The 13,610-nt window shown below is 45.8% G+C and overlaps 1 protein-coding gene across 5 annotated transcripts in view; it reads left to right on the forward strand.

Moving 5' to 3' along the window:
* Positions 1–13,610, forward strand: part of map4k5 (mitogen-activated protein kinase kinase kinase kinase 5) — a 54,182-nt gene that overhangs the window by 470 nt on the left and 40,102 nt on the right. For all 5 annotated transcript variants that reach the window (XM_080849877.1, XM_080849879.1, XM_080849880.1 and 2 more), the window contains exon 2: positions 617–903. In XM_080849877.1, the coding sequence (XP_080706003.1) occupies positions 796–903 (108 nt within the window). In that variant the 5' untranslated portion in view covers positions 617–795. The remainder of the gene's footprint in view (positions 1–616; positions 904–13,610) is intronic.

The following is a 13,610-nucleotide window of genomic DNA, read 5'->3' on the forward strand; positions in this document are numbered from 1 at the left end:
ATCTACGAGCTAACGTTAACTTAACGCTCAGTATCAGAACCATCTAACATTGACGTTAGTGTGCTAACTCTGGCTAGGTCTCCGGATTTATTCATGCAACGTTATAGTTTACGTTGCCGATGCTAGCGAATATTAGCTTATCAGTTGTCTGTCAAGAATCTGGATTGTTTAACGTAGGCTATTTTACGTAATTACTCAGGCTAGCGATATCTTGTCTGACGTGAATTTAACAATATACTCGTATCTAGTGAGGCGAAGTGTTCCTGAATTTGACGTTAGCTACTTTGATCGTTTAACAGTTATGTTACAGCAAAGTACATATTGTTTCCCAGCGACCTGTTAGCTTGCTATCCTAGCTGGATACGTAGGGAGATAGAAGTGAATGGTTGAAAGTTAAACCTTGGGTGAAGTGAATGCAGATACATTTGTGATTTCCAGTGAGACACTGCACACAGTTGCTTACGTAAATTAATCAAACCGCAACATAACAATGGTAATGTTGACATTGATAGAGATAAGGAATGTGCGCTTACTTAAGCAATTAAAGTAAACACCTGTCCAAGTCGAAATGAGATTGTGGTTTAATATCTCTTCCTCACTTTTTTTTGGCGACCAGGAAATGGACCAAAATCCCTACTTGGAAGTTGGAGTGGCACTGTATTAGACCACTAAGGATATCACATTGTTTTATTTGCGGAAGACTTTGTTTGTTGGCTGGAACCTCTTGTCAATGTAAACAAGAAACAGCAACAAGAAACTGCAACTGCGATAGCTGCAACTAGCAAGGACGCCACAATGGACATCTACCCCCGACCCAGTGGCGAGATACAGCGCAGAAATCCTCAGCACGACTTTGAGCTGATTCAGCGCGTCGGCAGCGGGACATACGGAGATGTGTACAAGGTAAACTTTTATCTTTACATTCAATATCACATTTTCTGTTAAGGAGCTTTGGAGATATGACCAAGTCGGATTCACGGACTAGACATAGTCCCATTTGTTAATGGAAGCCTATTTGGGTAGTGAGTGGCATTCATGGTGAATATTATGGACTCTTCTGCTCTTAGTCTAATAACTCATCCACACCTTCTTTGTTCAATTAATTGCAGGTTCTGTATGTTAGGTGACTCTTTCTGTAGAAACTGCCAGAGTTCCGTGAATAGTTGTTCAAATTGGCAACCTCCTTTAAGATTTGGAAACAAATCTTACCCAGAAACAAATGTCTACACCCGCAGAGTGAGGTTGTTTTTGATGTTTGTTTTTGACGTGCAGCATTCGTGTGTTTGCAGTCACAAGTCATGTAACAGCTGAATAACATGTAGCGCCTCTTACTGCCCCCCCCCCCACCAAAGTAAACGTGCTCATACCCAAGTCAACAATGACCTTTCCAAGAATCGCTTGACTAAAACTCAGAGAAGCCCAAAAAGTAAAAAAAAACGTATATTTTTGTTGTTGAGTGTGCAAGCAAATATGTGCACACTTGTGTTGCATCACTCTTTTTTTTGTTTCACTCTCTCTGCTGTTTCAATGGTAGAAGGGTTAACAGTGTATCATTTCTAATAAAAGAAAAATGAGTCACAAAGCCACCAACAAAGAGCCTCAGTGAGATCTGTTGGCTTTTTGAGTTACTCAAGTTCACACCACATCACCCAACCCTCCCCCATAGCCTTCCTACCTACAACATTGGCCACCCAGCCAGACCTTGCTGCTATAGCAAATGCACCTGTTTGCACAGCATGGTCCAGACACACTTGGCAATGCGATGAAGGGGGGGGGGATTAAAGTGTGAATCAGAGGAATCAGCCTCTGATTCACACTTTAAACTGTTGCAGATATTATGGTACTTATTTCTTAAATGGTTTTGATGTATTTGATGCTTGTTTTGTAAACTTGACTTTGCTGTGTGTGTCTGACTGAGAGGAAGAGGTTTTGCAAAGACTCATTCCCAGCAACATCTGAATTGACAACATTCCTCTCAAAAGGTGGGGGGGGGGGGGGGAGGAGACAAGAGCTTATCAGCATGTATTTGAAAAGAGCCAGGATGATATTGCGTATCAGGTGTGACAAGACTGTGAGCTATCCACATGAAGGGACAGCATATTATCAATACACTTTGAAGGACAGGACCTCTGTAGTTTCATAATCTACTAACCCCAAATTCAACCGATGAAGTGATCCTGAAGCAGTGTCACAGTTTTAATCATGGAGGGAGAAAAGCATGTTCATCCATCAGCTATAACTGTGTTTGTAGCTCATGTGTTGCCTAACAAACTACTCCTCAACCTAGTGTGAGTGTCAGTGGTGAAGAGTTAAGGTCCCAGCAGGATACCAGTGACTGGCTGCTCCATGTAAATAAAGGCAGCAGCCTGGCCCTCGTTATATGGGCAGCGTGGAAAAATAACTGGCTCACTTTTTCATTTTGACAGCAGAATCATGAGTCCACTGATCAGTACCAGATGCTCTCTGTATGGAAAAGAACATCTCACCTTCTAATGCGACTCTCCCTGGCTGGTTACAGCTGAGCGTCATGCCGATCACAATTCACTCCAGCATGCAGTTCAATACAGCTGAAATCATATGGGCTCTTAGGCTCACTGCAGTAAAGTCCCATCAAGAAGCCTGTGTAATTGAGTTCATACGAGATGCAGCAGTGGTAAAGACTAAAGTAAGAGTAACAATTAGCGACCCCTCCCGAACCTCCCCCCTGACCTCCCTCCTATCTAGTAGAAGCTTCTAGAGACTTGTGGCTAACTGAGAGGAGCTAGCCTGACTTTAAACAGTAAATTAGAAAGATGTGTGTGTGTGTGGTGGGGACAGAATCTCATTCCACCCCTCCTAATTGTCAGTGGATGCCCCCAGCTGCACCTCCCTCCGCTGGTGCATTGCTGTCGGTAGCAGCAGGTCAGAGTCTTCACTGTAATAAGGCCTCAGCCGTCGCCCGGAACCTCTGACCTTCCCTGCTCTGTCTAGGGATCCTGGATAATGCTGGAGAAGTTCCTGGAAGAGCAGTGAAAGTGGTCCAGTCATCCGCCTCTGGCTTCCGCCGGACCTCCTGGCTTTTTTTATGACCCAATGCCACGTTAATGTGTGTGTGTGTGTGTGTGTGTGTTTCTGTCTGTGCTTCCTGTTACCCAGTCGAATATATGTGAGAGGAAGCGAAGTGAATACACTTACACACACACACACACACACACACAAAAGAACGCCTTACCTAAGTGAATACACACACACTCACGCATTCGCACTCAAAGAAGCAGTACACAGCACTGAAGTAAGAAGGTTAGTTTCAGGTTCTCTGAGAGTTTTGCCTGAGAGCAGTAGAACAACTCTGTCCCTTCTCTCCCATCAGGTATGCGAGCCACAGGCGTGTTCTCCCAGCTCTGCTGTTGTGACAAATGACCAGTTTCCGACAGAACGCCCAACGATGCGCAATATGCCACTATCCACAGCGGCAGCCCACAAAATACTACTCCTAAAAGTAGTGAAATTCGTCAGGAAAAGGCCGCTTTGTCATGTCTTGCATAACTTCCTGTGCTGCCGCACAGATCAGTGTCTGTGTCTGTGTCTGTGTCTGTGTCTGTGTCTGTGTCTGTGTCTGTGTGCGTGTGCGTGTGCGTGTGTGTTTGTGGCAAGGAGAGGACAGTTGGAGATTTTTTTTGAAAGGCAGCTATCATGGGTCAGGCTTATTCTTTCCATTTTCCACATGCTGGGTTGGAGCTCCAGAGCTTCACCAAGAGGGGCAGGAGCCCAGAGAGAGTCTGTCCACTCACAGCTCCTTGCCTCGGGGCCAGGCTCTACCATGGCTGCAAATAGTACAAATTCCAGCAGAAGATATATAAACCTCTATGGACCGAATGGTCGCACATAAATAACCTTCCTTTTGATGACTTTCAAAGTAACTATTTTAGTTAATCATTGGCTCATGGAAAGTAAAAAAAGGTAGGCAAGATTATTCAGCCGAGAGAGACAGAGGAACCCTACTATGTGTTCGACTGGGTTTGTCCCCCCCAAACACAGTCTGGCATCTGCGCACAATTTCACAATTGTTCTGTAAATATGAAGATATGCCCTATGCCACTCATTTCTTGTGAAAATGTTTGACTATTCATCTGCTGTTTCTGTTGTTGTTCTACTAATCTGTAGTTGTTCTCTTAGTCAGTGGTGGTTCTCCTAGACTTTGCCATGGTTGGAGAACATGTCCTCTCACTGTGCAATGCACACACAATCTATCTTGCATGATGCATGGATGTCCAGAAGTTCCCTCATTGATAAGAATTGTTGAAACTGTAGTTGCTCTGTAGTGGATTAGAGGGTAGCTAGCTACCATAGCTTATAACTATAATTTCTATTTAATTTATAATTTTGTTTTCCCAGATGGTGTACCTATCGTGTGTAGTGTGTGTGTGTGAGTGTGTGTAGGTTTGCTGTTGGGATGTGGGTCATCCGAGTTAACTCCGAGATATGTTTTATGTATTTAGTACACTGACTACTGTTTTACTGCCACAACCTTGTCTCACAGCGAGCGATAAGAATGCTGATAGCTGAGCACTTCCTAACAACAATAATATTGCCTTTAGCGCACACCCACAAATACTAACACACTAATAGGTTACCTGGATTGCATAACAAAAATAATTACTGGCAGCCTCTTGGCCACAGTCAGGCAGTCTAGATGGCAATGCAACGTCAACACATGTTGTTACACACATGTACATCCCATACACACATGCATACATATCCTTTCATGCACACAGTTACATGCACACATTCATAGGCACTGACTGTGGGACTTAAGGGCCCTCAGGAGGGTAACAGTGGGGCAGGTAATGTGATTTAAGGGCCCTCAGGAGGGTAACGGTGGGGCAGGTAATGTGATTTAAGGGCCCTCAGGAGGGTAACGGTGGGGCAGGTAATGTGATTTAAGGGCCCTCAGGAGGGTAACAGTGGGGCAGGTAATGTGATTTAAGGGCCCTCAGGAGGGTAACGGTGGGGCAGGTAATGTGATTTAAGGGCCCTCAGGAGGGTAACGGTGGGGCAGGTAATGTGATTTAAGGGCCCTCAGGAGGGTAACAGTGGGGCAGGTAATGTGATTTAAGGGCCCTCAGGAGGGTAACGGTGGGGCAGGTAATGTGATTTAAGGGCCCTCAGGAGGGTAACGGTGGGGCAGGTAATGTGATTTAAGGGCCCTCAGGAGGGTAACAGTGGGGCAGGTAATGTGATTTAAGGGCCCTCAGGAGGGTAACGGTGGGGCAGGTAATGTGATTTAAGGGCCCTCAGGAGGGTAACGGTGGGGCAGGTAATGTGATTTAAGGGCCCTCAGGAGGGTAACAGTGGGGCAGGTAATGTGATTTAAGGGCCCTCAGGAGGGTAACAGTGGGGCAGGTAATGTGATTTAAGGGCCCTCAGGAGGGTAACAGTGGGGCAGGTAATGTGATTTAAGGGCCCTCAGGAGGGTAACGGTGGGGCAGGTAATGTGATTTAAGGGCCCTCAGGAGGGTAACGGTGGGGCAGGTAATGTGATTTAAGGGCCCTCAGGAGGGTAACGGTGGGGCAGGTAATGTGATTTAAGGGCCCTCAGGAGGGTAACAGTGGGGCAGGTAATGTGATTTAAGGGCCCTCAGGAGGGTAACAGTGGGGCAGGTAATGTGATTTAAGGGCCCTCAGGAGGGTAACAGTGGGGCAGGTAATGTGATTTAAGGGCCCTCAGGAGGGAAACGGTGCGGCTGCATGCAGTCTCGATCTGGCACACTACCGCAGCATTGTTTCACTTCACCTGTGGTGACTGCTGACTTCAGTCTCGGCAGGCTGCCCGCTGGTCCGACTGGAAAACACTAGGAGCTTAAGAGAAGGCTCTCTGCCTGCGTGTGCGTGTGCGTGTGCGTGTGCGTGTGCGTGTGCGTGTGCGTGTGCGTGTGTGTGTGCGCGTGTGTGTGTGTGTGTGTGTGTATGTGCGCATGCTGCAGGACCTTCGGAGCGCACATGAAAGATCATGTCTTCACATGCAGTTTTGTATTCTTCCCATAGGTCGCTTGTGTGGTTTACTTTAGACAATACAATATGTTTCTTTGCAAAGACTGCAACGTGCTGAATGAAGTGTGTGCATGTGCGTGTGTGACGTGTGTGACGTGTGTGACGTGTGTGTGGAGCTGTAACCGTCTGGATTTGTTTCTGGAGAGTAAGTGTGTGTGTGTGTGTGTGTGTGAAGCTGTAACCGTCTAGAGCTGTTTCTGGGGAGTAAGTGTGTGTCTGCCCTGCAGAGAAAGTTATGTGGTGGCCTCTCCCATAAGGTCTGTCCTGATCAGACAAGCTGTTGGCTGCTGGAATGCCGGCGCTGATATTCAACACACACAGATAGACAGAGTCGGCTGGTTGGTTGTGCTCCCTCTCCCTGTATGCACACAGAACAGGCTGAAACAGGACTGGGGCCTTTTCAAAACAACCGTGCTGTATGTTTTTCTCTCCCTGCTTCTCTCTCTCTCTTTCCCTCTGCCTCTCCCTCTCCTCCCTCTGTTTTTTGCTCGCTGCACGCCGCTCTTTCTCTCTCAGTCTATTCTCCCCCCTTTCTCCTCCCTGGACTCACACACACAGGAAATACCGTGCATTTGAGGAGTGCGGCACAGAGCCCAATATGCTGCTGTGCTACACACAGTCACAGGGAAACACACACAGATATGCACATCAGTGAAGGTGTGTGTAAACACTCCCTCAGGCTACAGATCTCTCTCTTAGTTTGTATTTACATGCACAAACACACACCAAATAACCTCAACCTCACACAATCATATACTTCTCCTTACACATTCTCACACATTCAGTCTCTCTCTCTTCCTACACACACGCACAGTTTAGGGATGGAGGTTTTTATTTCTCTCACACACACACACACACACACACACACACACACACACACACACACACACACACACACCATATAACCACATTCTCTCTTACACGATCATATATTTCTGCTCACACATTCTCACACATTCACACGGTCTCTCTGTCGAACAGACACACACACACACACACACACACACACACACACACACACACACACACGCACGCACGCACGCACAGTTGTTATGCAAGATGAAAGAGCAGTTTTCCCCACATGTAGCTGCAGCTATACAGTGCTGCTGAGTCCTGACCCTCTGGCCCCAGAGTCTTTAGCTTTTGAAGACTGCCACTGCTGCACAGCTCTTCACATCTACAAAGCTCAGGTGTCTGTGTCTGTGTCTGTCTGTCTGTGTGTGTGTGTGTGTGTGTGTGTCTGTGTGTGTCTGTGTGTGAGAGAGAGAGGGAAACAGAAAAAAATGTACAGGAATGTGTGTGTGTGTGTGTGTATACTTTTGTGTGAGTAAAACTACACAAACCCGTTTTTGCCTGGGAACATTTGAGAGGTGATAAATGTGTGTGTCAGGGTAGCCTGGTTTTCTATGCATCTGAGGAGGAATGTGTCAGTCCTGGCAGGCCTGCTGCTGTCTCATATTACCATAGCAGGAATGTCATGTGAGGAGATGGTCCACTGGTATTGTCTGCATGTGAATGAGCCGAGGGTGGGGTTGGACTGGATGGAGGGGTGTGGGGTGTGCGGGGGCTTTATTTTGTAATGACAGGGGAGTGAAAACCAAAGCATTCCGGCTCCTTCCTTTCATGCCACCAGTCGGAGTCCGCCACGGGAGGGTTATGACCTGTCAGTTGAGATGCTGGAGCGTCCCAAAACTTCCCTCAGTCAGAACTGGGTCAGCCCTCCTAAGTGTGTGTGTGTGTGTGTGTGTGTGTGTGTGTGTGTGTGTGTGTGTGTGTGTGTGTGTGTGTGTGAGAGATGACATAGTGTGATTAACACTTTGACCCCGGACATAGACCTCACATTGTGCCAGACTCGACCGCTCTGTCCAGGAGGCGAAGTGACATCATTGGCGTGGAGTCATATTCCACAACTGCAGCCAGTATCTTCTACTGGAGAACCTGCTCCTATAGCGTGTGCGCACACACACACACACACACACACACACACACACACACACGGCATATTTATAGTGTACAGTTTACACCTTCATTTAGATACGCTTGCACAGATACAAACACAAGATTGAATACTCTCAACACTAACTCGGTCTTGTGTCATTGGTCCACACATGCACACACAAGCCTAAGGTGTACAGATGCTGTGAAATAATAACCTGCTAGCATTTAAATATCTTTTTGAATCTTCAATACTCTCATCCTTCCAGAGATGGGTTAGTGTACGAGTTCTGCTTTTGCCTTAGAGAAATGGTGCTGCCTTGAAACTATGAAGGTTAAAGAACAGAGAGGCCTTCCCCCTTTGGGTAGGTTCTGCTTAAGGCTTCCTTATTTCTCACCCTTATTCTCTCACCCACCAGGGCTACAAATCTTCGGTCTGCGGCTCTGTCAGAAACAGCTGCCTTTTTACTAATATTTATGGCGCTATTTATGATGTATGACGCTGCTTTTAACGCCTAGGGCTGCAATTCCTGTGAATTTATCGGCAGTAAATCTTCTAATTGACTTTCCTTTGTTTCAAGGCGTTGACTATAGAGGAGCACTTCTAGCAGTGCTTCTAAAAGTGCTTGCCAGGCTCGCCAACCAGGCATGAGCTTTTGGGTATTGGCTCTCCTAAACCCTCCAGTTATAGGTGTGCACATCCAGTGCTGCCGTTGTTTTGCAGCATTCACACCGTAAATGACTGCATGTCAAAGTTTTGCTACAGTAATACAGTATGTTCTTCGATTTGGGGCTTGGGGGGTTTAAGCACTACACGTCCACATGCATGATCCTCTCAGTTTCCGCCAGTCTGAAGTGTTTGCTCTGATTATAGGGGCTCAACAAGTAGGCCATGCATGGAGTATTTAACTAGGGGCAGAATCTGCCAGAATATCACAGATGAAAACAAATTGCTAATTCAGTCTAGGGTCAGATTATGACCAATGCTGTGTGTGTGTGTTGCTTTGTGCCAGATTATGACCTGTGCATGTGTGTGTGTGTGTTGCTCTGTGCCAGCAGTATATTTAGTTGAGGGCAGGATGTGTTTGGGCAGGAGTACATGTTCCGGTATGAAAAGATTAATATCCTTTTCCAGAATGCGGAGAAAAGAGAGGGAGTGAAGCATCTGCTGGCTTGACGGTGTGTGTGTGTGTGTGTGTGTGTGTGTGTGTGTGTGTGTGTGTGTGTGTGTGTGTGTGTGTGTGTGTGTTTAATAAGGTGTGTGGAGTGACAGGTCTGTTTACCTCAGGTTACATAACTTCTTCAGAGCATTGTGTGGCATAACAACGTACCTGCATGGTGCCTGTCAGGCAACACACACTACTTAAACTCTCTCTGTGTGTGTGTGTGTGTGTGTGTGTGTGTGTGTGTGTGTGATGAACAGACAGGACTGTTTCCAACAGAGCATCTTATTTGGCATGCTAATTCAATAATGATTTGAATGCTTTTCTTCAGCGGACCTTGTGATTATTTTGTCCTTAGGTGTGTGCGTGCGTATTTCCGTCCATGCATCTGTCTGAAGGCCACCTACACTTCCAGGTTTATCTGTGGTCTTTTCCCAGGTGTGTATGTGTATGTGTGTGTGTGTGTGTGTGTGTGTGTGTGTGTGTGTGTGTGTGTGTGTGTGTGTGTGTGTGTGTGTGTGTGTGTGTGAAATGCGCAGGGCCATGTGCAGGGGACAGCTGTTTTTTCTCAAAATCTGATTGGCTGATAACAGAGCTGTCAGCAGATGCTTCATGCTAAACGGTTCCCATCAACCATGCCCCATACCCTCCAACCCCCCCCCCCCCCACACACACACACACACACACACACACACACACACCTTCCCCTAGAATCTCAGGTATGCATCTGACTATCAGTTAAGACATTGGGGGGGGGGGGGGAATAGCTGTGTGTGGTGACTGAAAATGTCTCCTAGTAAGCCTGAAGGGATGTTCTGAAAATGTTTGTTGAATCATGCACGGTCAACTGCTGTGGGAAACTTTGGCTGGGGAAAAGCTCTCTCCAGTGTTGCCCCCATAGGCACACTGTATTTAGAAAAAAAAAATATCTATGGTTTCCCTTACCCTTATATTAGGGTGCGCCCCACCCCCCCAACAGCACCCCCCGCCCCCCCCTTGAAGGTCAAGTTAATTTTTTTACATTTTGTTTTCTTTATAGCGCCAGATTACAACAGAAGTCATCTTAGATTATCTTTCCTATAAAACAGGTCTATAGCGTGTTCTTTTTTTAAGCAAAATAAATAGCCTTATTTTATTTATCTTATTTACACGATGGCATGTCATTCTTGTCCCTACATGGTCGCGTGTTTACTATTCTCCTCTGCTCTCTGAATTCCGCCACGATGCGCGCACACACACACACACACACACACACACACACACACACACACACACACACACACACACACACTCCCACTCACAGACAGAGAGCAGAAAAATATTGTCGCGTCTACTACTAAACACAGACGTATATAGCCTGAAATAATTTACGCTGCAACTATGACCATAATATGTATTTTACTGCATAGTAGTCTTAGTGGCATGAAGTCATTTATATGATTTGTTTTACTTCCTTTAAGTGAATCAGCAATGTTCATTGCAAGAGCTAGTCAAACGAATATAACTCCTCACAAATATCTTCAGCTGGGTCAAGGCGAAGCTCAAAGTGGATACGTTTGTCCTCGCTGTCTTCAGTACTATGATGTATGAAAACAACCCAACGTGGACTTGTTTACGGGTGTAACAGTGTGTGTTCTCAGGTTTTTTTACGACAAGACCCAATAGCGATCGCAGATTTACCATGCGTTTATCATAGGAATCGCCCTCATTTGCTATAGGGTGGGTCGTTGTTTTGACACTCAGAGACTGAAATGTCAAGGTGTGAGTTCTATTCTCCTTACAAAGTGCTAATTTATTTTAGTTTTGTATATATATTAAAAGTAGACGATTCAAGGTTTCTGGGGGTGTTCCTTTTATGTCTCTAGGACAAAAACTTGCAGAGCTTTAAAAGCATATTGACAACGAGAACAAAATAACTCTCCATAGGGGTAAGCTGCACACTTTGTGGGTATTTGTCATGAAAAGAAATGTTCTGATGTTTAGTTCAATATACAGGTCAAATAATTGTTCAGTTTTGTTTTTATTTTGACGTCTAGAACGATTCTCAAGGTCCTCTGCTTTGGATGCTAGTGCAGCGTTGGCTTTCTCCAGCTGATCAAGTCTGGTTGTCATCTCGGCTAGCTCATCACTATGGGTGGAAAGTGTATTTTCAATGGTCGTTATCTTTTGGTTGTGACTGTGAGAGTCCAATGCAGCGCTGATTGTGTTGAGAGACGTCCGTATAGGTGTTAGGGAGGTCTCTAAAGATGTCGAGAGGAACGTTTTGAGTTCTTCGGCCAAGCTTTCTTTGTGTTTTTCAAGTTCCTGCACCAGGCTAGTAACAGTTAGCACCTCGGCCATCTTAGCCGTTGATGCTTGAGTTGCAGCAGAATATTTTCCCTGTCGTGGTCTCAACATTGTAAGCCAGTTAAATCGTATCAGAATGTAGGCGAGTTTACTTTTGATAAAATGTATACGGTGAAATAGGGAAAACGTTGAAGTGTTGCACGTAAATTATGAAATATACGGGAGCTATCCCATAGCGTGACCGCCCTCTTACATTGCACAGCCGGAACTCTTCAGTTGTTATATTGACTGCTGTCATGGAAAACATGACAGAAGCACATGAACACCATGATTAATTTGAGTGTCGTCGTGCCCTGCCTCTCTCTGAGCCTTTATTGTGTGAATTAAACTAAATGGGGTTTTCTCCTCTCCCAAATTGCCCAAGACCGGGGTGTGGCAGTGTTGGTAAAGCTGATTCTGAGCTGTGGCATGTACAGTGTTGCTCAGAGTGAACGTAACCTCAGTCAGGCAGGACGGCTGCAGTGCCTGGGGTTTCTCCTGGTGCCAGTGGGTTGCTTTTGGGTTGTGTGTGTGGCTGCCCCTGCTGTGTTGCACTAGTGCAGAGTGTGGTCTGTCTGTCTGTCTGTCTGTCTGTCTGTCTGTCTGTCTGTCTGTCTGTCTGTCTGCAGCAGGAGATGGGATGATGGTTGTATGCTGTTTTCTATGTTCTGGATGGTGCACACAGATCTTCTTTGTTGTGTTTCTTCGGTGGAAAATGGAAATGTTAAATGTGTTGGATATGTAGGCCTACTTGATCTCAAACACACACACACACACACACACACACACACACACACAGAGCTACTCCCTGGATGTTGCTGTTAGAACTGCTTACAGGCAAGTCACAGAGGACGTGCTCACATTCCGTCCTTCACTGCCTCCCACACAATTTTTCTCCCCTTTTTTAGCCTCCTCCTGTCCTCTCCTAATGTCCCATGGTTGTCTTATCTCCTGTCGTGTCTTTCCCACTCTCCTCTCCACTGCACTCTCTTCAACTATACCCTCTCTAACTCTCTCCTCTCCTCTCTACTCCTCCCCTTTCCTCTCCTGAAGCCTCATGTTTAGCCTCCTCCCTCCCCATCCCTCTTTTCTTTTCTTTTCTTTTCTTTTCTTCTCTTCTCTTCCCTTCCTCCTCCTCCTTCCTCTCTCCTCTCCTTTTCTTCTGCCATCTCTTTTGAACAGCTGAGAGAGAGAGAGAGAAGCCCTTTTTCTCTTCACTCAGTGTGGTTCAATGACTAGAAGAAGGCTACGCAGAAACAGCAGTGTCATTGCATCATCAGTGTCAACGTGTCATCACCACTAGACTCATGTGAGACTGTGCGGGTGTGTCTGTCACTGTGGCTATGTGTCATCTTTGTGTGTGTGTGTGTGTGTGTGTGTGTGTGTATCTATATGTGACTGGCAGTTACCCTGATGGTAGATGTGTCTGCAAATGAACCCCATCAGCCCAAACTGCCCTGCTCAAACTCTCTGATCTAAACTCCACCTCCCATCACTCCTGAAGCTAAATCATTAACTGCTGCGAAGGGTAAGGGTTATCTGGACTTGTTACTTGGGTGGTTTGAGTTTTTTTCACTGTTTGGCGTGTGTGTGTGGGGGGGGGGGGCGTGACGGTGCAATGTTTTGATTTACTTACTGCCTCCTCCTGAGAGATCATTACATTCTTATCTCTCTTGTTTCCCTTATCATATCGGTTACTCCAAACACTGTGTGTGTGTGTGTGTGTGTGTGTGTGTGTGTGTGTGTGTGTGTGTGTGTGTGTGGCTACCTTCGAGAATGAACTAAATGTATCCAATCTTCAAAACTGAATCTGTAGAGCTTGTTGATTTATAATGTTGAGTTGTAATGAGTTCGTATTGTCACATTTTCTCTGTCTCTTTCAATCACATACACACAGAGGAACTGAATCTCTTTCTCACCCCCTCTGTTTCTCCCTGTCTAGACTTCATAGGCCAAAAATCTCTCTCTCTTCCGGTCTCCCTATTTCTGTATGTAGTCCTTCTCTCTTGTTGAATCATCTCATGTACCAACTCCCTGTTCTCTGAAGAATAATAATCAGTAATTATCAAGTAAATCAGTTAAAATCAAGGAATTATCAGTTTGTCAGTTCATTAATGTGAAATATGACGTGTGGGCATGCCGGATTTCTCCGATTGC

Source organism: Sprattus sprattus, assembly GCF_963457725.1.
Source record: "Sprattus sprattus genome assembly, chromosome: 13".
Classification (NCBI taxonomy): domain Eukaryota; kingdom Metazoa; phylum Chordata; class Actinopteri; order Clupeiformes; family Clupeidae; genus Sprattus; species Sprattus sprattus.